General features: G+C 42.9%; 1 protein-coding gene across 2 annotated transcripts in view; it reads left to right on the top strand.

The window, feature by feature from the left end:
• The window catches only part of ARHGEF4 (Rho guanine nucleotide exchange factor 4), a 220795-nt gene that overhangs the window by 103168 nt on the left and 95630 nt on the right, over positions 1-21997 (top strand). The window contains exon 7 of one of the 2 annotated variants that reach the window (XM_051781535.1): positions 4815-4944. In XM_051781535.1, coding sequence (XP_051637495.1) covers positions 4815-4944 — 130 coding nt within the window. Of the gene's footprint in view, positions 1-4814; positions 4945-12027; positions 12363-21997 lie in introns of those variants that run through there. The other variant, XM_051781536.1, reaches the window with a different exon arrangement.

Raw genomic sequence — 21997 nt, 5'->3', positions numbered from 1 at the left:
TTGCTTGTGACAAACTTTGTGGCTGTTGTGACTCACACTGATGGCATCTGTTACTCTTGGGTCCAGAGCTAAGGTCTGTTCCCTTCAGGGAGAGCCATGAATCTGCATCCAAGAGCCAAAAGTAGCCTTCATATATAATAAAGAACTTCTGGGGAGAAAGGACATGAGATTAAGGGATGCTCCTTGCAGTATCTCATGATAAGATGGAAAAAATTTCTGATCAAGCTTGAAATCAAGTAGCAGATATTCAAATAAAAGCTTTCCTCGGGGTTTTCTGGTTTTGTCTGTTGTCTGTATTTGTTTCCCTTTCTCTCTGTTGTCCTGGTTGCCTGTTTCTTCTTGCTCTTGCATTAAAATGACAATCTTAGAGGGCAGCTGAGGCCCCAGTTGTCCTGTCACCACTTCAGAATGTGTTTGAACTTATGGGCACCAACAGTTCTGTGAATGGTGAGGGGGAAACATTCCCCTGACATAGCTTAGCTTTCCCAGGGAAAACCTGCTGCCTCATGCCAGCCTGGGGGAGTCTCCCATTGAAGCAGATGGACACCTGGGACAGGAAGCCAGGCCAATTCCAGAAACAGGGTTTCTGAAAAACTGCCAGCTGTTCTTCCCTCCCCAGGGACAAGGACTAAAAATCTGTGCTATTTTGTATGTGTGGGGCTCTTCAGAACAAAGTGTTGCCAGTTGCTGCTTGGATGGGTGCTGGGTATGATTCTGTGAGGTTTCCTGCTCTCAGTTCGGTGAGGATGCTTCCCTGGCTCAGCTCCATAGTACCAATGTGTCGGAGATAGTGAGTAAGGCTCCTGAGGCATGTGGATGTTAAGGTGAAAAAAAATTTAGTTGGATTACTTTTGCATTTTGTTCAAAGTTCTGAGTGCTTAGTGTTGTACAGGATGATACAAGGTAGTGAAAATGAATCCCTGGCTTACACAGGCTCAGTGATAAACAGAAATCAGTAAAACATGCTAAAAATATTCTTCACAATTCCTTGACAAGCAGATAGCGATGGAAATGTAGCCTGTGCTGCAGGGCATGTTGGCCAGCACTGAGACCATTAGTGCTTCAGAGAGGAGTGACCAGTTGTCCCTCAATAGCTTCCCCTGGAGCCATCAGATTACACAGTTTGAATGCTGTCTGCTCTGCTCACTGAATGCACATTTGGATGCTGCCAGAAAACAGCTTCCCCTTTAAGCATTTCCACCCCTATTTTCTGGTGCAAACTTACCTTTAAATCGGCATCAGCTGCACAATGATTTGCAGCTGCCCCTGTGCCCGTGGAGACACCCCCATTATCAATCATCTGCCTTTCCTGGTTTGTTCTTCTCCGGATAATAGAGATAAGCAGAAGATATTTAGTAGCATGTAGGTAGATTTGGGGTTTATGTTTCTGTCAGTCTGTGTTATGTAGGTTGTTGACACTTTAATCTTTGTGGGCAGGCCAAGAAAGCATAATGCTGGTTTATTAAGAGAACTGTTGGGATTCAAGGGCTATTTCCTGTATGACCATATAACTGCATTTCTTGGCCGGTACTTTTAATTTATAATAGTAATCACCCAATTTCTTTTCTCAGTTGTTGTTTTCTGCCATTGCAATGCTCTAGTCTTGTAATAGTGCAGGCTTATTCATGCTCTCAAGTGTCATGGGAGTGCTGTCACAAGCTGCAGTGTTTGAGGGCAGTTTTAGAAGGATGCTAAATCCCCTTTAATAAGAAGAAACAAATTATCACAAAAGCAGCTTTGTAAGATGTTCATTGTTGTGGTTTTGTGACTGTGACAAGGCGACTGTATGGGCCTTTGGAGATCTGAAATTTCAAGTCTGATGTTTTCTGACACACGGCTGCCTTGGGATGAGTGGCTTCTGTTGTGACAAGTCACATTGTGTTAAGTCAAGATGAGGTCAGCACACAAGGTGATGTAATGTTGCATGGGGGAAACAACTTAATAGAGCAAAGCAGGGAGGAATTCTTGGTTTTTTCAAGTGCTGATTTCTGGTACTACTCTATGATTCAGGTCAATGTACACGGATTAGTATAGTGGAAATATAAGGCTAATCTGAGGGCTGTCAGTTGGGATTCAGAGGGAGATGGACAAACAATCAAGAAACTACCTCCAAACTAAAAAAATAACCACTTAAAATACCAGTCCTAAACAATTCTATATAATGGTCTTTGTTTTGCTTAGGTCCAGTAAGCTGCTCTGCTGCTTTAAATGGGAACAGCCTGTGTAAATTCCCAATCAAACTCAAAACTTGACCCAGCTGTCCCTTATAATGAGATGCTACCAGTAACAAGCTGAGCAGGTTCTGATCTTGGACCTTAAAGTCTTAACGTAACACCCTCCCCCCCAAGGGGAAGAAGAGAAACTCATATAGCTGTGAATGAATCTACATTCTTCTGCTTGGCCATAGGCTTTGCCCTTTACATGGTGCTGGTTTCATGCTGTAGCCTGGGCTCCTCTTACTTGTTTCTAATGCAGTATAAGTTCCCTAACTGGAGCAGAGACTATGCCCAAAACCACTGACATATGTAACGCTGTAATGGCAATGGGCTCTGTTTTGGGAATTATTTTTGCAAAAAATTTGTAGTGATGTCTCTGAACTGTCTGTCTGTTCCCATCCTGTGCTTTCCTGTTTCAACAAAAACTTAAACCCTGGCTGTTAAGCTTGATGCCTCTCGAGTGCACAGCAATAGGAGCACAGACGTGGCTTCTATGTGCATTTGTTCAAGCACAGTTTGTGTGCTGCCAAATTAGAGAGATTCCTAAAAGGCCCATCAGGGGGCTATACCCAGAGGGGGAATTGTGCAGAAAAAGCTCTCTTTTATTTTGAAAGAGAAATGAGAAGCAGTGAAAAGCAGATCTTTAGCTTATTGCCCTGAATATGACTTCTGGAAATCTGATTTTACCATATCCAAAATAAGAGAAAATGAAGTTTTGCTGGGTGCTACCACAGTTATGAGCACTGTGGGCACCTCAGACACACTTCAAGAGGGTAATGAACATGCTTTGGAGAGGGGATTTAATGAGAAAAATCTCCCTCTCTTGTGCACCTGACAAAGCACAGACATACAACAAGGGTAAATGCCTCTGCCAGGGACTGAACTGCTGTGCATAAGAGCATAGAAATAATCCCCTGGAACCTCTAAAAAAAAGGATCTGTACTATATTCTGGTCCCTCATTTCCCCTCCCCTCCCTTGTAGGTTGTGGAAAACACTGCCCACATATTACTAATGCCCCTGAAAATGCTTCTTCTCCCAACTTTGTGTTGCACAGGCCTGTCTCCCACGCTGTACGAATCCAAAAATGCATGTACCTGAAGTTTGCTCTGATGTCCCAGGGATTAATAAGAAGCCTGCAATTTTTATTGTAACAGCCCTAGGACAGGATTCTGCTTTCTAGTCTTACACAGAACAATAATGCTTTCTATCACCTTTCATGTAAATAACCTCGACTTTACCCTTGACATTTTCAGAGCTGTGGCCCAGTAAGTTGTCTCGCTTGATTTCATTGTCACTGGAAGAGCATGTGCTCCCACCGGGGCTTTGCTGTGACTTTTCTAGAAAAACAGGCACTGCTCAGGTTAATTTGAACAGGGTTCACGTTATCCCTCAGGAGATGGTGATCTGAGCCAAAGTATTGACTGTGTTCTTTGTTTTAGGAAATGGCCGTGTTCTCTTTGTTTTAGGAAAGTAAGTCCAGGGAAGAAAAGCAAACCAGGCACAGAGCAGCAGCACTCTCAGCTGCTTGGGCACTGTGTTCTGCTTAGTTTTGGAAGGAGATTTTGACTAATGACCATTTTCTAAAGAGGAGGCTTCAACATCAAGGCTAGTCAGCAGACTTTATGCTGATGGGGCATCATGTGGGTTGGTAGGGAGAAGGAAAGATCCTAGATAAACTACTGGACCTCAGTAAACCAAGATACCAAATTTTGTCTCCAGTGAAGGATGGATATGTGGTAACTTAATGTCACAGCAGGAAAAGGAAGGGGCATAGGCAATAGAGATGAAAACTCTATTGGAACCAGTGCTTACTGACCAGCTGATCTCCCAGTCACCTGCAGTCACTGGTGTTTTCTCTGTGTGCCAGCCACAGGAGGTATGGGGGAGAAGAGAGAGAAGGAAAAAGGGATAAAAGTGTCCCTGCATTATGCATGAATTGCTACATTCTGTATCAGAGGTCATGAGCTATATGTATGTATCTATACATTTTCCCCTTTAAACCAGCTAAAGTTCATTCAGATCTGGCAATGTTTTCAAAAGAGTTTTCAAAGTTTTATAAAGTTCTGTAAGTTTTGTAAAATCAATCAGCCAGGCAGAGGAGAAAGCAAGAGTTCTTATTTGTACCTTTAACTGAAGAGAAGAATGTTGTTATCCACATTCTATATGGCTGGGGACTGGTACCAATAAATCTCTGAAGGGAAAAGCTTTATTTGCATATTAAAATACCAGAACAGGAACTATTTGTTATAAAGCTGTAGGAACAGTTCTGTAGCTGAGGGGATGACTTGAGTTGATGTGCTTTTCCATCCCACTAGAAACACTTAGGAAGGAGCGAAACATTCTGTGAATGTAGGTGTGTGTGGTTGTATGTGAAGTATGAATCCAGCATCTGATTATCCACTTCTCCTGTTCTTATTACTTGCAATTTTCCTGCCTTCTCACTGTTTTTAACCTCTCTAGCTGTAATTATCCATGTGCGTCTACTAATGTTCTGCTTACTTACGTGAGCAGGTACCAGAGGTGGAAAGAGGTGCTATATTTTGTCCTACAGGACTAGTTTAATGTTTGTTGCCTTTGTTTTTCCTCTCCTGTTGCAGGCTGAAATAAGTCCATCCATCACATCTGCTGTTGCCTTTGACATCCTGCCACTGAAACTGCACCCATTTTCACAGAGCACTCCGACAGGCCTGGACTGCGTGGGCTGGAAACGGCGCATCTCCGCTCCTGGTGTGTACCCCAGTCTTAGCTGGGCATGAGTTATGAGAGCATTAAGCTTTGGTTTATTGCATATGGAAGCTTTGTGTGCAGTCTAACCTATTTATGATGCCTGGGCAGAAACCTGCTTTAGAGTCGAACCTTTCATGTGCTTTTCATATTCTGGATTGTTTTCTCCCTGAGTGAATAACCAGAGTGGTGTTTAAAGGCAGTGGTCAGTTTTTGAGTGGAGATCTCTCATGGCAATGCTGGTGTGCTTGATGCAGCAGCACTGTGTTGTCTGAGGAGAACTCAGTCTCACCTGGGATGATGCCATGTATATCACACTCCTGAATTAGGTTTCTGCAGATGAAACAGGCTCTCTGCCTTTGTTTGCTGGAGAGCACTACGGTGGGTACGGTGAGGCTCCTCTCAAGTTGCTAATTAGGCACCAAAGCGACTAAATGAGCCTCTAGAGATACAAGTTTTCTGTACTTTAAATCCCCTTAAAGAACAAGTATGCCGTATTTTCACGAAGTTTCGTGTCTGCTTCATTTCCAATGACTGACGCTTTTTCAGAATTAAAATGTAAATTGCATGGATTATTAAACAGGGAGATGTATCCTTGCCAGGTTTTTAAATTCTCCATCTGACAGTGCCTGCCCAAACACTGCAGATATCTCTATCACAGCACTTTGGGGTAGAATAAAAAAAACAGAATGCAGAGGAGTTGTTTGGCGGTTCATAATCTAGCCAGGAAAAGCCAGCCACAGTGGGTGCCAAGCTGCTATTTCTGCCTCAGAAGGTCTCTGTACCATTGATTTAACACTGTTGGAGTTACCTAATCAAGGGACAATGACATTGAGTTGAATGGTCATAATATTCTGTCAAGCAAAACTGGTTTGCTTTCTGACACTGTGTACAACTCTTGCACAGAGTCATGAGGCTTCATCTGGAAATAGGAAAACAAACTACTTATTATCATAGTGTCAAGAGCCCTGCCTCTGCTCTCTCAGTGCTGAAGGCTTTGATCACTTGCTGTCACAAGCATCTGGTGTTGCCCCAATGCTTATGACCAGCTCCCTGGCTGAATTAAAAAAGCTGCAGCTTTACTTCTTGGAAATCCCAGATGGAAACCCATCATTGTCAAGTTGTCGGTGCATCTCTGACATCAGCTGAAATCCCTGAGCACTGCTGTCATAGAAGTAAATTCAGAGTCACAGCTGAGACAAATTTCATGGTAGTTCCCAACTGGGACCTGAGGGAGTTAAAAAATATGTATGAATTTCTAAAGGTGAATAGGGGGTGTAAATGTATGTAGACTGACCAGCTGGCAGTGCTGTAGGTGTTTATATGCTGTCTAGAAATGGGGCATGCAACTGAATCATCTATGATTCACACAATATTCCTGAGCTAGGTACAAGTGAACTTCATACCACGGCCTAAGCCTGGACTTCAAGAATTTCTGGGTAAATGTAGCAAAACAAATGAAATGGAGCAGAATCATTTTTTTTAACACCAAAACCACGTTCATGTGGGAGTAAAACGGTGGAGAGAGGAAGCAGAGATTCCTCTGCCACAGCCATCTCTTTTAGCTGCTGCTTGTGGACTTCATTTGAAGCATTTTGGGCATGATGAATGTGTGCACCTGTCCTTCCTGTGGTGGGATGTGGCTGAGAAGAAAACTGCGAATTACTGGAGTAATACTCTGAAGCTGATGGATCAGTTTCAGGATTGGCTGTGTCCCTGAGGCAGCAGTAGTGCAGCAGAATGCAGAATCTTTGATTCTTACACAGATTTGTTGTGATACCTGTTGCTTTTGTACAGAGCTGTAGATCATGTAAAACAAATATAAAATTAAATGATGACTTAATTTAATCTGATTTTAAGTTTTTTAACTCCAAGGCTGCAACGGCTTATATTAATGATCCCAGTTTATGCTTAGTCATAAAAGACACTGGATATGAAAGTGCTGTGCAATATGTAGTGGTACTATATACCTCCTTGTTGAAAATATGGATAAATTTCTCACTGTTAAAGTCTGCACCTGGTCACCTCATGCAGGGACTGCTGCAGAGACTGTGGGGAACAGAGTATTTTGTAAGCCTCTCTAGTTCTTCAGGTATGTGATGACTGTCAGGACCCCAGCCCAAAAGGTGCCATGCACAGCTGGGAGACTTCTGTCATGCACCTCCCCAGTACCTGGGGACAAGAGCTTAGCTGGGCACAGACTTACTGCCTTAGGTGAGGCTGCCTGTTTGTTCCCAGCTAGACCATACCAGGAGTGCTGGGAGAAGAGTTTAATTTTAATGCTGAGTCTGCTGTGCTCGTTACCTTCTGCTCACCATCGCTCTCTCTGCCTTTATACCATGCTGGAAGAAAAGAGGCCGGCTCAGGGCTGACACCGGGCTGTCCCAGCAGTGGGGAGCAGTCACTCTGAGCATTTCTCTCCCTGTCCCCTGCGGTGCCCGGGCCTGACAAGCCGTGTGGCACCAGCAGGTGGCTCTGGCCCCTGTGAAATGCGGGGCCGTGCCACCGCCGTGTGCGCCGGGATGGGCTGAGCCGGGACACCCCCTGTGCACACACCTACACCCCAGAGTTCGCAAAGTTTACTGTCCTGTTCAAACATCGGGAACGTTTAAATACTTTGGAAGGGCTTCCCTGACTGCTACACACTTCAGCAGGTAGTGTTGATGAATATAAAGTATCTTTCCCCTTTAATTCAGAGAATCACAGAATATTCTGTGTTGGAAGGGACCCACAAGGATTATTTAGTCTGACTTTTGGCCCTGCACAGGACACCCCAAGAGTCACACCATGTGCTTGAGAGTATTGTCCAAATGCTTCTTGAGCTCTGTCAGCCTTGGGGCTGTGCCCACTGCCCTGGGGAGCCTGGGCAGTGCCCAACCACCCTCTGGGGGAAGAACCTTTGCCTGAGATCCAACCTAAACCTCCCCTGACACAACTTCAGAACATTCCCTCGGGTGCTGTCCCTGGTCCCCACGGAGAAGAGCTCAGTGCCTCCTCTTCCCCTCATGATGAAGTTGTAGACAGTGATGAGGTCTCCCTTCAGTTCTCCTCTTCTAGTTGTCAAGTTATTCCCATGTCTTCATTTGTACCTTGCAGTATGTTCCTCACTGCCAGTGTAGGAAACAAGCTACTTCCTAATGTAGATATGGGAATGCTTTTCTGCTTTTTGGCAGCTTCTAAAGATCTTTAGAAACCTTTGACATAGGAATTGCACCAGAAAAGGTGTGAGAGGGAAGGGCCTAAAATGTACTGGAGTGAGCAGTAGAAGGATAACAAGGCTTTGGGTTAAAGCAGTGGACCAGCATGTTTGTCTTTTAGGCTATCATACCTATCCTCTTCTTCCCCATCTCTCTCCTGAGACAGATATTTGTTTATTTATAACCTGCAGACTTTGCCTAAAATTGTGGATGTTCCTGCTCTTGCTGTTACCTCAGCCAGAGACTTTACTATTCTTGTGCCAGCTTGTTACATCTTCTCAGAGGTTTTCCCAATGCTGTCTCTCAGAGAATCTGTGAAACTTTTGTTTCATTTTTTTTGTGGATAGGGATACACATAGGACTGTAAACCTTCAGGGTTTGTCATACCCTCATAGAGGGAGAAACTTGTAACTGGTGTATTACAAGATCAGGTTTGCAGCTGCGCTAGAACAGATCTTAAATGTGTATTATTTAAAATCATTATTTAAATGCAGACCAGATCCTTTAGGCAACTTTCTATGAATCTTGTCAGACTTAAACAGCCTAAGATCTTTTGGTTTCCTGCTATCAGATGTCTACAAGAGATGCCCTGGAATTACACCACAGTGCTGGTGTTGGTTGTGCCAACCAAAGAGGAATGAACTCATCGTGACTGATGTGCACTGATGAACATACTGGTGGCCTTGGAAATCTTGCAACAAGAATAGGCCAGCCAAGTTCTCAAAGGCTGAATCTTTTGTGGATAGTCTGGAAAACAGTGACCATTTAGTGATACTGAGTTATCCTCTGGCCTCCCTGGTGTAGCGGAAAGTATTTCTCAGAGGCAAAAGGGACTGTTTGTTTACTCAACATCATGTGGCCAACTTTCATCTTATTTTCCCAGCTATAGATGGGCTGTTAAACTCACATTTGGCAACAGCTAATGTGAAGATGTTTGACAGCCACTGGAGAAATCTGTTCTAGAGGGAAAATATTAGCTCAAAACCAGGACTTCATTATGTCTTATAAATATTTAGCAGTCCTGTAGTTCAGCAAAATAACAAGCTGAGCTATTTATTCCGGTTTTGTCATTTTAATTCTTGAAGGGACACAGAAGAAAGTGGTATGCAAGTTCCCAGATGTGTATCATTGTAGCTGTAGCATGAAATGTCCATTCCATCCTCATTAATCCATACAAGTGTAATTGAATTGAAGTGGCTAAAAAATAATCATGTCGCCTACTGCATGTTTTTCACTTCATGTCTTAATCACAGAAAGATTAGACCCACTGTGTCAATCTTGATTCTGTTTAAGCACAGCCACAAACATTTGCACTCTGAGAGGTCACTGGTAACATGTCCTCACTCAAAGGTTTTCATCCAGCTTGAGAAGCTGGGCCCAGTGGTGGCTGAGTTCCTGAAAATTTGTCTGAGCAAGTTGAGTGGGATTGGTCATATTAGTTACTGAGGTGAAAGATTTAGCACACCAATAAAAACTTTTCATGGGGCAAAGAGGGAAGAAGATCCTAGTAAATCCTAAATGATTCTGGCAATCACCATTCAAAGCTGTGAGACTACAGAGTACCCAACAGAGGCTAAAAAATCCAACAGATATTTAGAATCAGGCTGTCCAAAGCTCAGTCTAGCTTGACTCCCTTGACCAGGCTGTGCAATGAGATCCTTAATCTGTAGTTGGAGTCAGCTGCTGCTACATCAACTTTAGACTTCCCTCTCTAGTGTCACAGAAGAAAATCTCTGTAGATTTAACAAGAAGATATAAAAACCTATAGTCAGGTGGAACCCTTCTGCGATGAGTTGCAGGCTTAAACTCTGATACAATATTTGCTTTCCACAACTTCCCTTTGTAGTATCTTTCCTCTTTCCATTCTGTTAAAAAATATGCCTCTCCAGTACATAAATGCTCTATTCATACCACTGCAGCACCTTCAGCACTGCTGTCTCTGGCATTTTCAGGGAGCATCCAGAGCAGGGAGTGGGAGAATTAGCAGAGAACGGATCGAGTGGTGTAAGCAGGTCCAGGGCAGAGGTCTGCCAGGCAAGAGCAGTGGCTACAGAGCCCGTGTAAATAATGTCAGGGTCAGTAGTTCAGTCAGCGAGAGAAACGGGTTTGTGGAGTTCCCTCACTTCTCATGCACCAAGCAGGGATTGCAAGGAGCAAGAGATAATCAGGACTGAATTGTGGCCTCTCCTTAGCGCCTTTCACATCTGAAGAGCTGCCCTGTCCCTTCCTCTTCTCCACACCCTGTGCTGCACGTCCACAGAACTGCTGCATTCATCTTTGTGGTCAATGCTTAACTTCCCTCCCCCTCATTATTGTGATCAAGTGTTTCTCTCCAGTTGTACTTCAATGCAGGCAGCTCTAGGAGGCCCTGGAAGAACCAGATCAATGCAGAAGAGTGGTTCTACTGCAGTCAAATCAAGAACACATTTCTATTTCTGTATTAGGAGGCATTACAGAAGATATTTTGGTCTAAGTAGTTACATTCAGAAGATAATTGAAGGCATTATTTTGTTACAGGCCACTGTAGAAATGTTGGTTTTGCTGTTGCTGTAGAGACCTTTCTTTTAAAGAATAGCTGAAATATTTAAGGACTCAAAAGTTGGTTCAGCACTGTTGGGTGCTTTGTAATATTCTGCAGTGATGGAGGGTGAAATATTTTCTTTTAGGAAATATTCAGTAAACCAGAAGTCTTACTGAAATAAAATAACTCTGATACTGCACAGATAGTGAGGCAAAGTCAAAGAGGTCTCTCTGTCAAAGCAGGCTGTGTTGGCCATATTACGTAGCTTTATTTACTTTGGAAAGAATTTCCTTATTCAGGAAAAGAAGCATTTTCAGTTCTTGTGTGAAATTAGGCTCCTAGTTTTTGGGTTTGTGTGCCAAACAGAGACATGTTCACTCTGTAAGCAGTAGGAGCAGTTTGGGGTTTCCCCACCTGCTCCTTTGTGGCCCACTGTGGGTGGCTGTCACCCTCCCAGCTTTGCTGGCAGAGCCAAGCTCCTCCTGAGTCTCACCTGGCAAACCCTCACCTGCTCTGGGTAATCTCACGCTGAAGCAATCTAGTTCTGGTCTCACACTGTTTTCTGCTGCACGTGGCACAAACCACGTGGCTACTCTTAAATTAATTTGGTAGTTGGACATACCTGCCATTGTAAGGCAGGTGTTTGAGCAGAGTGGCAGCCCAGAAATGTCCTTTATCATAAAACCTCTGTGGCACCTCCAAGCTGTTGTTAAACTGCACAGGTATTTCTGCATTCTTAGGAAACTAGTATCCTTTTAGAATCCTTCTTATAGGGACACACTGAATCATGCTAGGTAATGAGAATGTAAAACTTTCTAATTAAAAAGTAGTTATTGATGGTGTTTCAGTATAGGACTGAGGTCTCTTACAAAGATCACATATGGAAATAGGGATCATCCCAGGTCTACAGTCTGGGAGTGGATGCTAAATGATTTTTCAAAGCTCCCAGCTGCAACCTCCCCAAATCTCAATCTGTGTTTTTCTGGCTTTGATTTCATTTTGAATTCTTTTTTTTTTTTTTGATGACTTACAAAAATAGTTTTTTAATAACAGCAGCCACAGCCAGTTCTAAACATGATTAGTTTATATGTTAAGTCCTTTTGGAGTTCTCAGGGGAAGCAGATAACACAAGGTCTCTCTCACTTGGGCATTTTTAAAATGCATGAAATTCTACTACTTCCACTTATTTATTTTTAATCTGACAGTTCTGCTAAATTAGGAGGAGAGATCTCTGTCTCACCCTTTGTTTTTTTTTCATGCCTTGAAATCGGCTTTAATAAAAATCAGCTGCTGGAAGCCGCGGTTGAAAGCAGTTGAGCTGCCACAGAGGGAGCCTCCTTAGCGGACCCCTATGATGTCAGGATGCATCGAGGCAAGCGGAGAGGAGGGTAGGAATCCAGCTCAGTGCTCGGGCAGCGCTGCCAGGTCCCGCTGCCCTGGGAGCAGCCGCGGAGCTCCGTGCCCCTTTCCTCGCCCGGCCGAGCAGAGCCCCTGGCTCGCCCTCTCACCCGCCTGCATGAGGACCCAGCAGTGCCCCAGTGAGTCCAGCGGGGCACACAGCGCGGAAAACTGCAGCAGCAGTGGCAGCTCCGGGCTCTCCCCGGGTTCGGATTCAGACAGCAGCGGGGTGGTGTGTGGGGGTGGTGGGATGAGAGGCGTCCTGTCCAGGTACTGGAGCTTGGAGAGTCTTCACTCTGCCACAGGTAAGGGGCTATTTTTTTTTTCAATTATTTTTCCTTTTTTTTAAAAAAACCAACCTGCTCTGTGATATTGCACTGACCTTGAGAAACCAAACCAAACCCTCTGGAAAAAGTATATAATTTGGAAATGCAGTCTCTTAGTCTTGAGAAATAAGCAAAACATTCAGTGTTTGCTAGTTATACCCCCTGCAGGCTTACAGCTAAACCAAAACAACATAGACCCTTAATAGACTTCTTAAGTCAGAAGGGAAGAAATAGGTTCTTAATGGCTTTGGAAACTGTGTTTAGGCTTCTACCTGATTAAAGGTGTCCTTGCCTTTTGGAACAGCATTTCTTATTATTATACAGAGCCCAGTGTTAGAGTTGACATTTCTCTGTATGAATTCCAGTATAGAGTATTGCTGCCTTTAGAAAATGTCCAAGCTGTGTGCAGCAGATGAGGGCTAGGTAGGGTTGCCCTGCTGTGCACTGAAGGAGGGAAAGGCAGTTCCCTGAGCCAGCTGCTCAAGTTCAGTTTTTGTTTTCCCATCCATTATTTAATGCCTTTCTGAACCAGAGATATTGGAGGCATGTTCATATAACCTGTTTTGGCTCGGCCTGGCATTCTGGTTTTTAGTCAATGATGTACCTATTTAGGGTTTGAATATTTGAACTGCAAGCATGGTAAAGAAGGTTTCTCATTTCCAAGTGACAGTAGCAAAGGAGCCTGGCAGTGATGGTAACGGCCAATGATTGCTGAGCTGTTCAGCTGCTGCTGTTCAGAGAGATTTTTAGTAGAGCTGCAGTAAATTAGTTCTTCTATTAGATAAATTCAGACAAGTGCCTTCAAGGCCACCAGTGACTGGCATTTCCTTAGTAAAAATACTCAGTGCTACCAGCTAGAATCAAGGCTTGGGAAGAATTCAGGGTGTAGTTCTGTGTAATCTGCTTTAGTCATGTATACTTTTAATTATTGAAAGGTCTTGTAATTCCATCTGCTACTGTAGATTTCAGGCTGTTTAATAAAATCTGCATTGCTGCTCTGGATCCTCTGCTGAAGTGTGAGTAACTGCATGGTCGTGCAGGGAAGGACCACAGCAGGGTGACCAGTCTATCTGACTTTCCAACCCCCACCCAGAGCTTTTGGTGGCCAAGAAACACTGAACACCTACAGTATGTCCTGAGAGCCCAGAGGCAGGAAAAAGGCTCAGGGTGAGATCAGACCATTGGTGCTATGTTTTGGGGAATGATCTGGGCCACAAATACAAGGGGATGCACTTTTGTGTTTTGGTAGCATCTGCTGGCTCATTTTGTCTGTAACTGGGAATGCAAACAATCCCCAGCATAGCTCTGACATTGGTATAAAGTAATGCTGGCACAGGATGTTTTTGCAAACTACTGCTGAGAGTTGCACGTGAGGCTGTGGCAGTAGTTCAGTCCCCTCTGTGAGGGTTTGCTGTCAGCTGTCCTGGATGCATTCTTGGTCTTAATCAGGTCAGTTGATACAAGTGGTGTACAGTGATATAAAAGAAGTAAGGTTGATAGCAAAATCAGGCTTTGAGACTAAGTCTCTTTTTTCTAAAAGTACTTTAATTTTTTCCACAATGGTCTTGCTCTAAGGGCTGTGAGGCATGGTGTCATTTTGTGGATGCTGCATGCATTTAGCAGGAAATGCAGAGATGGGAGGAAATGGAATAGAAAATGGTATGGAGACAGACCGAGGACTGACCAAATTAAGTTTCATAATTACAGTGTTGATATATCAATACAATAATAAAAGCAGATCACTGTACTTCAGACTTCTTGCTGCCTTGAAATACTACAGTAGGTGTCTTCTCACATGCAAAAGATGTCTGAGTGGTTCACCTCTAACTACTAACAAAATTCAGGTCAGAATTAGGATTAAACCTTGAAAGCAATGCATCTCTCAGAAAAAATTATTTTGTGTTGATTCTTCACTGTGAGAATTCTTCTTTGGATTAAACTGAGGAAGCTGTGGTAGGATTGCTCCTCGTCATTAACATCAATTGGCTGTCCAAGCAGTGAGGTGGGATTTCTTTGAAGCTTGTGCTAAATAACATTTTTGAATGGTAAAGCTTAATACAGTGTTTAAACCAACCAACAAAAAACAGGAGCAACAGCAGCTGGCAGTGCATGAGAGAAATGATAACTAGAATGCATGGGAATATCATCTCCTCAGAGGAGCTGGGAGTCTCCAGCGTCTTTGTACGTGATACACCAAGAAGTTGGAGGGGAAAAAAAGATTATGAACTGTGTGGAAACACTGTGAAGTGCCCAACTGTGCATCAAAAAAGGTCTGGAAGAAGAGAGGATCTCTTTCTCTGTTTTAAAGGGGTTCTGCATTTCCCGTAGTGGCCTTTAGGCTGGAGAGGTGGACTTGGCAGACAGGATTTAGCTTTTCTTCTCTCAATGTGCACATAAGCTTGTATATAGGGATCTTCATACTGAGTCTGTTGCTGTCTAAGATTTCAGAGAAGAAAGATTAGAAATAAACCAGATTTAAGTGACTGAAAAGTAGAGGTGAAAGGGAGGTGGGAGGTACAATTGGAATGCAGCCATTTGAGTTTCTCTTTTACACAATTCAGATTTCAAGGGAGGGAAAGACAGGTGTGTTTGTGTGTTTACACATGGATATGTCTGACAGTGTGTTGACTTCGCCTGTGTAGAAAAGTCAGGTAATGTTTTCCCATTCCTTTTGGTTTGGGGTTGACCTTCTTGTAGTATATTGATCAAGAGGGGAAGCTAAATGTGACAGTTGAAAAGACCTGTTGTTACAGCATAAATTTCTGTGCAAATGCCATTTGAAATGCAACTATGCAAAAAAACATTTTTCAGTCTTGTATAGAGTAGCAAATTCTACTGGTTTTTAGTATCAGTGCATGGCATTTTTGGTCTAAATGTCAATAAACAGTCCCTTACATGAGGAGGCCTCTCTCCCTGAAGCTAGATGTAAACATGAAAACAGGGAATGCTTTACAGTTCTACCAGGCTCTTCATTTGAGGATGCCAGGAGACTTCACAAGCATCAGTAACCCTCTCAGAGGGCCTGAGAGGTTGTCAAAGTATGATTTAGGGTAGAAAAAGAGGTATACATGGTTTGATGCTTGGATAATAACCTTGCTATTTTTAAAGACTTATGAGCAATTTCCAAGTGTTTGTCCTGTGCAGTTCTCCAGTGAGAAAATGACTGGGAGCTGGAGTGGCTCAGTAATTCTGGAAATCAGGCCTTAAGTATCTCAGCTGGACAAAAAACCATGAGGCATCCAAATTAAAGGTCAGTCGTGACAGTGCTCCAGCAAGTGATTCAGTGGAACTATGAACACTCTAAGCCTGGTTTCCTAGCAAGACTTTGTATCCCAGGCTCATGCTGTCTGTATCCCATTCATCTCTGTTGTACAACTCCTGAAAAGTTTGTTTCCCTTAGAATGTTTCCAGATTCAAGCCTGTGAGCAGCTCTCTTTGCTTTTCCAGGTCCTTTGTTGCAGGTCCAATCCCAACCTCATTAATACTTCTGTTTACTCTTTTGCTTGTCCAAGTTGGGAAGGACTGGAAGAGCAAAGAAAGGTGGGGACAAAGGGGGAATCACATCCTGGAGGACTAATGGTTGCCATAGTTTCCCTGAGATCCTCTAAGTATTTGTGCAAATGTAGCAATTTAATTGTACAGGCTACACTTGGGTGCGCCTCTGCACAGTTTTGTGGCTCCTAATATTGAGATATGCCCTTGGGAATATGGCCTTTAAACAAACAAGAAAACATGAAACATGGGTGTGGAGGTTTTTTTCTTCATTCAGAGCTTAAAATGAAAATTGTGGTTTTTTAGAAATGTTTTTTCCAAGTCATTCATTTAATTGTTGTGGCTGAGGAGGGAACCAGTAACAGAGCTGTGGCGAAGGCTTTGAGTCTTTCTTGTTTGGCAAGAGATTTTCTTTTGAGCCCTTTCATTTTCCTTTTTTCTTCCCCCAACCCTGCCTTTTTGGTACTGATGTCTGCAGCTGTGTTCATGGGCTGCAGTGCATACTTCCACCGACCCTCCTTTCTCTAGGGTCGTGCAGTCTGCATGAGTTAGAGGTCACACAAGGGGAGATGATTTAAGGTTCAGATTGCTTCAGAACTCAGGGAGGAAAAAGTTAGTGCCTTAAAGCACACACTGCAGCGTGTTGATGTTCTGTTTCACCCTTAACTTGGCAAATTGTGAGCTGGGATGTTTCAGCTGGATTCATTGCTTGTACTGTAACGTGTCCTGTGTGCTCCCTCCCCCCCATAAATCCTGTGTCACCTGCGAGAATAACTTCCATTCATCTTCTGAACAATTAATCGACGAATTAAAAAGAAAAAAAGAAACAACAAATTAACTTTGATTTTTCTCTCTCTGTGAATTCATTTGTGATGGTGACTGATGTGGTTACATTAAACCAAAGGGCGATCCTGGGCTTTTGAGGAAGAATTACAACATTAACATCTCTTGGTTGAATTAGTGAGCTGTCCTAAAGCTTAAGTAAATATTCCTTAGGTGGAAAATACACCTTCCAAATAATGTGTTGAGTGTTGCTGAACTGTGACTTGGCATCACACTCAAATAGTGAGGGCATCTACATTAATTAGTGGTTGAGTTCATTTCAGTGAAGGAAATCTTGGTAAGCGCTTAGTGTGTGTAAACTTGACCACCTAACACATTTAACACACTTAAGAAACGTTTTTTCAGTGCAAACTATCCTCTAGCATCATGCTTTTCCATAAAAGGGTATAGAGAATAGTGTTAATGTAGGTGTTGGAGAGTCTAATCATGTTCCTGTACCTCTGTTTGCAGCAGAACCAGTTTTTGTAAGTTCAGCTATTTTGGAGTTCTAATTACATTTTAATGTAGTGGGGGTGGTAGTTTTAGTTGACTTTCCCTTGAGATTTCTTTGTTTTGTTTCAAAAGGAGTAAATGCTTATTCTCATGTCCCTGTGAGGCACAGATCCCTGACTACCAGAGATAAACATTCCTATCTTTGCTGATGCTGTGTTTGCAGGGGGGAAAGATAAATCTTTGGGAGCACTGCCCGTGATACTTCCCTGGGTGTCACAGGTACACCATCTTCATCCTTTTCCTTCTCTGCCTTCAAAACAACTCTCATGAAGAACATTTAAATTGTGATCATCATTTCCTTTGCTGAGAAATATGACAACTTCTAAGACTATTTCCTCAAAGATTAAATTACCTTTAGAGTAGCATTTCAGACCAACACTTCTTTGGGATATACCTACGCTTCAGTTGCTGTTATTTTTATAGATGGAAGTGAAACAGCCTTAAGCCACCTGATTTGGATACTGCCAGCACCACCACTCTTGCAGCAGGAAATTTTGTGATCCAAGAGAGCAAATGGAAGGGGGAATAAGGTGGTACCATGAAGCCTATCTGACCCCTCCTTTCTCTACCTTTGGGTAGACATGCAAAGGCTTGGAGTAACTGTGGAATGTGCCTGTTCATTTGGGTTATCTGCATCTAGTTCACATAGGTAAAAAACCAGCAAAAAATAGGTTATAACATGTGCAGGCAAATAGTGTATATGCCCAGTGGTCACAAAGAATGTGTATAATTGCTGCCTACACATGATGAAGCTTCACTATTGCTGCTTAGCATTTACTTAAGTTAAACAACGTAGGTAACAATCATGCATGTCCTTTGCCATTGGGATGTGTCCTTTCACTTACTAAGCTTGTCTGTAACTAAGCTTATTCCCTATTAAGGTCTTGTTCTCCAATTCATCTGAATCACCAGAAGTGTCTTTGAAGGATTAGAGAAATATAGCCCTCTTCTGAGGGTCAGTAATTATCTGTAGAGGCTTCTAATTTAATTAGAGTCCTGCTTCATCTCAGAATCCTTTTGTAGTCTGAGGTTTGTTAAACCAACCAACTAGTTCAGTAATTTGCTTAAAATACTAGGGCCAAGCTGGGTGTGCTGGACTGCACAGTTATATGGGTCTGAGCAAGCCCCAAGTCTGAAATGAGCTATCTTCTTGAACACTGAATGCCTTCAGTGGCTGTGCCATTCGAACAAAGCTGCTCTTAAAAGTGGTGTCTGCACATGAAAGCGAGACATTACCTCAGGTGTAAGCTGATAGACCTCAGTTTGCACCTGGTTAACTGTCTTGGATTACACTGTGTGAACATCCAAGTATTGGCAGCTCTCATTACAAATACACCTCGGGGTGTGTTTGCCTAAGCAGGTATAGAGAGCTCTGCTGTTGTTATTCTCAATCCCTTCTAATCAAGGAGCAAGAGATTCCCTGGACTGTGATGTTGGCTCATAAGAGCTCAAGGAACATTTTTTTGCCATGGAGTACAGAACAGAGTAATGGCTTTGCTGGAGCAACTGAGCCATTTCCAAGTTGTGCTGTATCCCAAGGAGTGCTTATGGAAACTCTAATGCATCAGCCACACTTGCAGCTTATTTTTGCATTCTGTGGCCTCCAGCACAATGTAGGTTGGCAAGTGGTAGTGGAATAGGAGGGAATCCAAGTGCCAAAGGCAACTGAGTAAGCAGTTGTATTGAATGTCCTTCTTGTTCTTACTCTGAGTTAAATTCTCTTTTTACCCCATATTTGAGTGTATGTGTGTATATATACAGTCGTTCACTGGTTAAGCTTAGGATATTGCATGTGCTAATTATCACAACTTTCAGTGAGGTTTCTTGAAAGCAAGCATTTCTAGGTTTTGGCTCTAAATTTGCTTATCTACTAATGGATAAGGCTTCTTTTTGAACCATTCCTAAAGGATGTAATTAATGCCTTAATAATAATTTGAAATCCATTTCAAATGTACCATTAAGGTATTTGGTACCATCCTGTTGTATTGGAAGGTAAATTACATGTAAGTATTTATAAAATAACTTGAAAAATAAGTTTTTTGTTTCAGGAACATCAGGTAAATGCAGAGCTTTGATTTTAATTTTCTTTAAAATAATAAAAAACCCCCCAACATTTTAACAGCACTGGAATGTTTCATGTTGAGAATAAAGAAAGATAAGATTGGCAATGTTTTCGTAACAGCTGGCAGAGATTTATTTCTACGTGGGAGTCAAATAGCAAAAGTTTTCCTTATGGCAAATGGAAACAGTTTCCATGAGATTGTTTTGAATTAGCCTCTTTTTTTATTGAAGTTCATCTTTAAAAATTTAGACAAAAAGACGATGTTCTTGGAGGGCCAACATTAGGGCCAAATGATCTGTTTTTAATGGGTAGGATCAAGCTATCTGTGCTCTCCAGCTGCCAACAAAATATTTCCACTCTAGGTGTGAAAGCCCCTCAGCTATGCATGAGCCAAGATCACTACCCAAATACACATGCAAAAAGACATTCTTGGCATTTAGAAACTGCAGTTCACAAAGTCTTTTAAGAAGCAAAGGAAGACCACAAACAGGGCTTATGCACTAATTGGCTATGGCTCCCTGTTCTTGGAGCTGTCAATAAGGTTATTCCTTGCAGTGATCTTTAGTCAAGGCATATACAAGTTTGGAGCAGGAAAAGCTGTCTGCATAATTACTGAATTTAAACAAACCCAACCCAAACTGTTTGGAAACTAAAGGTTCATCTGCAGCAGTAAGGTGCAGCAAGCAGTGAGGATCAGTCTCATCTGCTGAACCCCAAGGGCTCCTGGAGCTCTGTCTCCAGTGTGATGTCCCTCAGGTCCCTGACTGTGTTTGTTATCCTGCACAGTCTGGGACACAACGTGGCTCTAAGAGAATCACACAAGCCAGCAGCCCTGTGTACTGAAGTGGTCAGCTCAGAGTCCATCCAAAAAACATACACCTGCAGTGTTTGAATCTGACCTCAGCTTCAGTTGTGAAGTACCTGCAGGTGGAAGATGACAGCAGGATGCTGTAGGCAGGTCCAAGAATAAGGAACTCTGAGCTCCTGTTTTGCAGTCCTACAGCAGGCAAACTGCTCATGAGGCTCTTGTTCTATGGCTGTATGCAAAGTGTCTCAGTTCCTGATGATACAGAGCGACCTGGATAAGAGAATAATAGCCTGAATACTGGAGCTGTTGTGTGGAGCTCTGAGTAGCTTCTCAGTTGGCTCAGCTCCTGCTGACTGGATTGGTGCTCTGGCAGGAGGGCCCTCTCTCTGAGCAGAGCTGCATGTCATCGTGAGGTCACTGATAGTACATCCTGCTCAGGGCAAAAACCTACTCTGCATGCCTGAAAGAAGCTTTGACAATAAACCTTTTAAGAGAGTTTATTATGAAAACACAGCGTTACTAATACCCTGAAAACAGTGGATTTGGATCAATTTGAAATGTGGCATTCTTATCAGCCTTAAAAGCCTGAATAAATTAAAAAATATGCAGAACCCATCTGTACTGAAACTTGTTGATTGGATCCGTCAGTTCTCTTTAGAGGAAGCAAAATAATTTATTTTGGGCTATTTTGTGTCCCAATTCTGAGCTTCACCACAGCCTCTATACTGCTGTAAATCTAGGGCCTGGCAGCCCTATTTCATGCTGTTTTACCATCGATACTCTGCATAGGCTGAATTCTGGGGGGGTGGTTTTCTCCTATGCATCTCTGGTCACAGTTGGGGGTATAATGCTCACCTGTGTTCACACTGCTTTTTCTAGCTCATGTGAGGGCACACACTGCCCCCCCCAGTGCCAGCTGACCATCATCCCTGAGCCACTGGGGTGGTCTCCAAAGTGATTGTATTTAGGCCAGCTTATACATCTTTTAGGCAGCCACTTGTGATTGTCAGATCCAGATAACTCCTCTGATCTGAAGAATTTAGCTTTCGGAAGAGGAAAAAAAGATCATTCCAAGGGTAAGATAAAGAAATGTCACAGCTTTTCAAGCCGGTGACTTGACACTCAAACAAAATTATTTAAAAATATGCTGAATTAATAATGGCCAGGTCATTAGTCTTGACTCATCTAAATCATTCTTGATGCCTGAAATCATAAATGTAGAGTGTGAGCACTGCTGGGTCAATTCCTGAAAGGTTGCTTGGCCAAATACGTGGTTATTTTCTGAGTAAAGGTGGGACCTCCAACCTGGCATTCTGCCTTCCTCTCATATGCTGCCTCTCCTTTTCTCAGTTTTCATTTTTGAGAAAGGCATCTTGATTGAGAAGGTTTTTCCAGTTGCAATAAAAATAAAATATGAGGATGACTTCTGTTTTTTATGGGAATAGAGTGCAAATAGAGGGAAGAGGTGGATTGTTCCATCTGCTTTGTCAGAGGACTTGTCATCTATTCTTATGCTTTACACTTCTATTAGGGTGTTGGCTGACTTGCAGTGGCACCAGTGCAGCTGTCTGTGACCCAATTCTTTTATCATACCAAGCAAAGAAGGGGCAGTTCAGCAAGTCCTGAGTTCTCTGAGGAAAATGAGCCTTGGCCTGGTGCAAACTGTGTGCAGATTAGAGCAGAAGTAACTTTGCAGTTTCTGCCTGGCCCTTACTTAATGTTTTTAATGGCACCTTAACTTGTGGTTTGCTGTGCTGGCTGGAGTATTGATCCTTTTCCCTTCTCTGCCTCCCCCTGCAACCCTGTACTTTGCAAGGAAGCTGATTTGTATTGACACTGATTTCCTTTAATCGTTCTCTGGTTTCCAGAGTCCTGAAGAGCTGAAGCATCCTCTGCCATGGGCTGCTCCTAAAAAGT

The sequence above is a fragment of the Manacus candei genome, unplaced genomic scaffold, assembly GCF_025592945.1.
Source record: "Manacus candei isolate 608988 ecotype Guabito, Panama unplaced genomic scaffold, ASM2559294v1 h1tg000015l, whole genome shotgun sequence".
Lineage (NCBI taxonomy): Eukaryota > Metazoa > Chordata > Aves > Passeriformes > Pipridae > Manacus > Manacus candei.
This window is presented reverse-complemented; position numbering and strand designations above follow the sequence as displayed.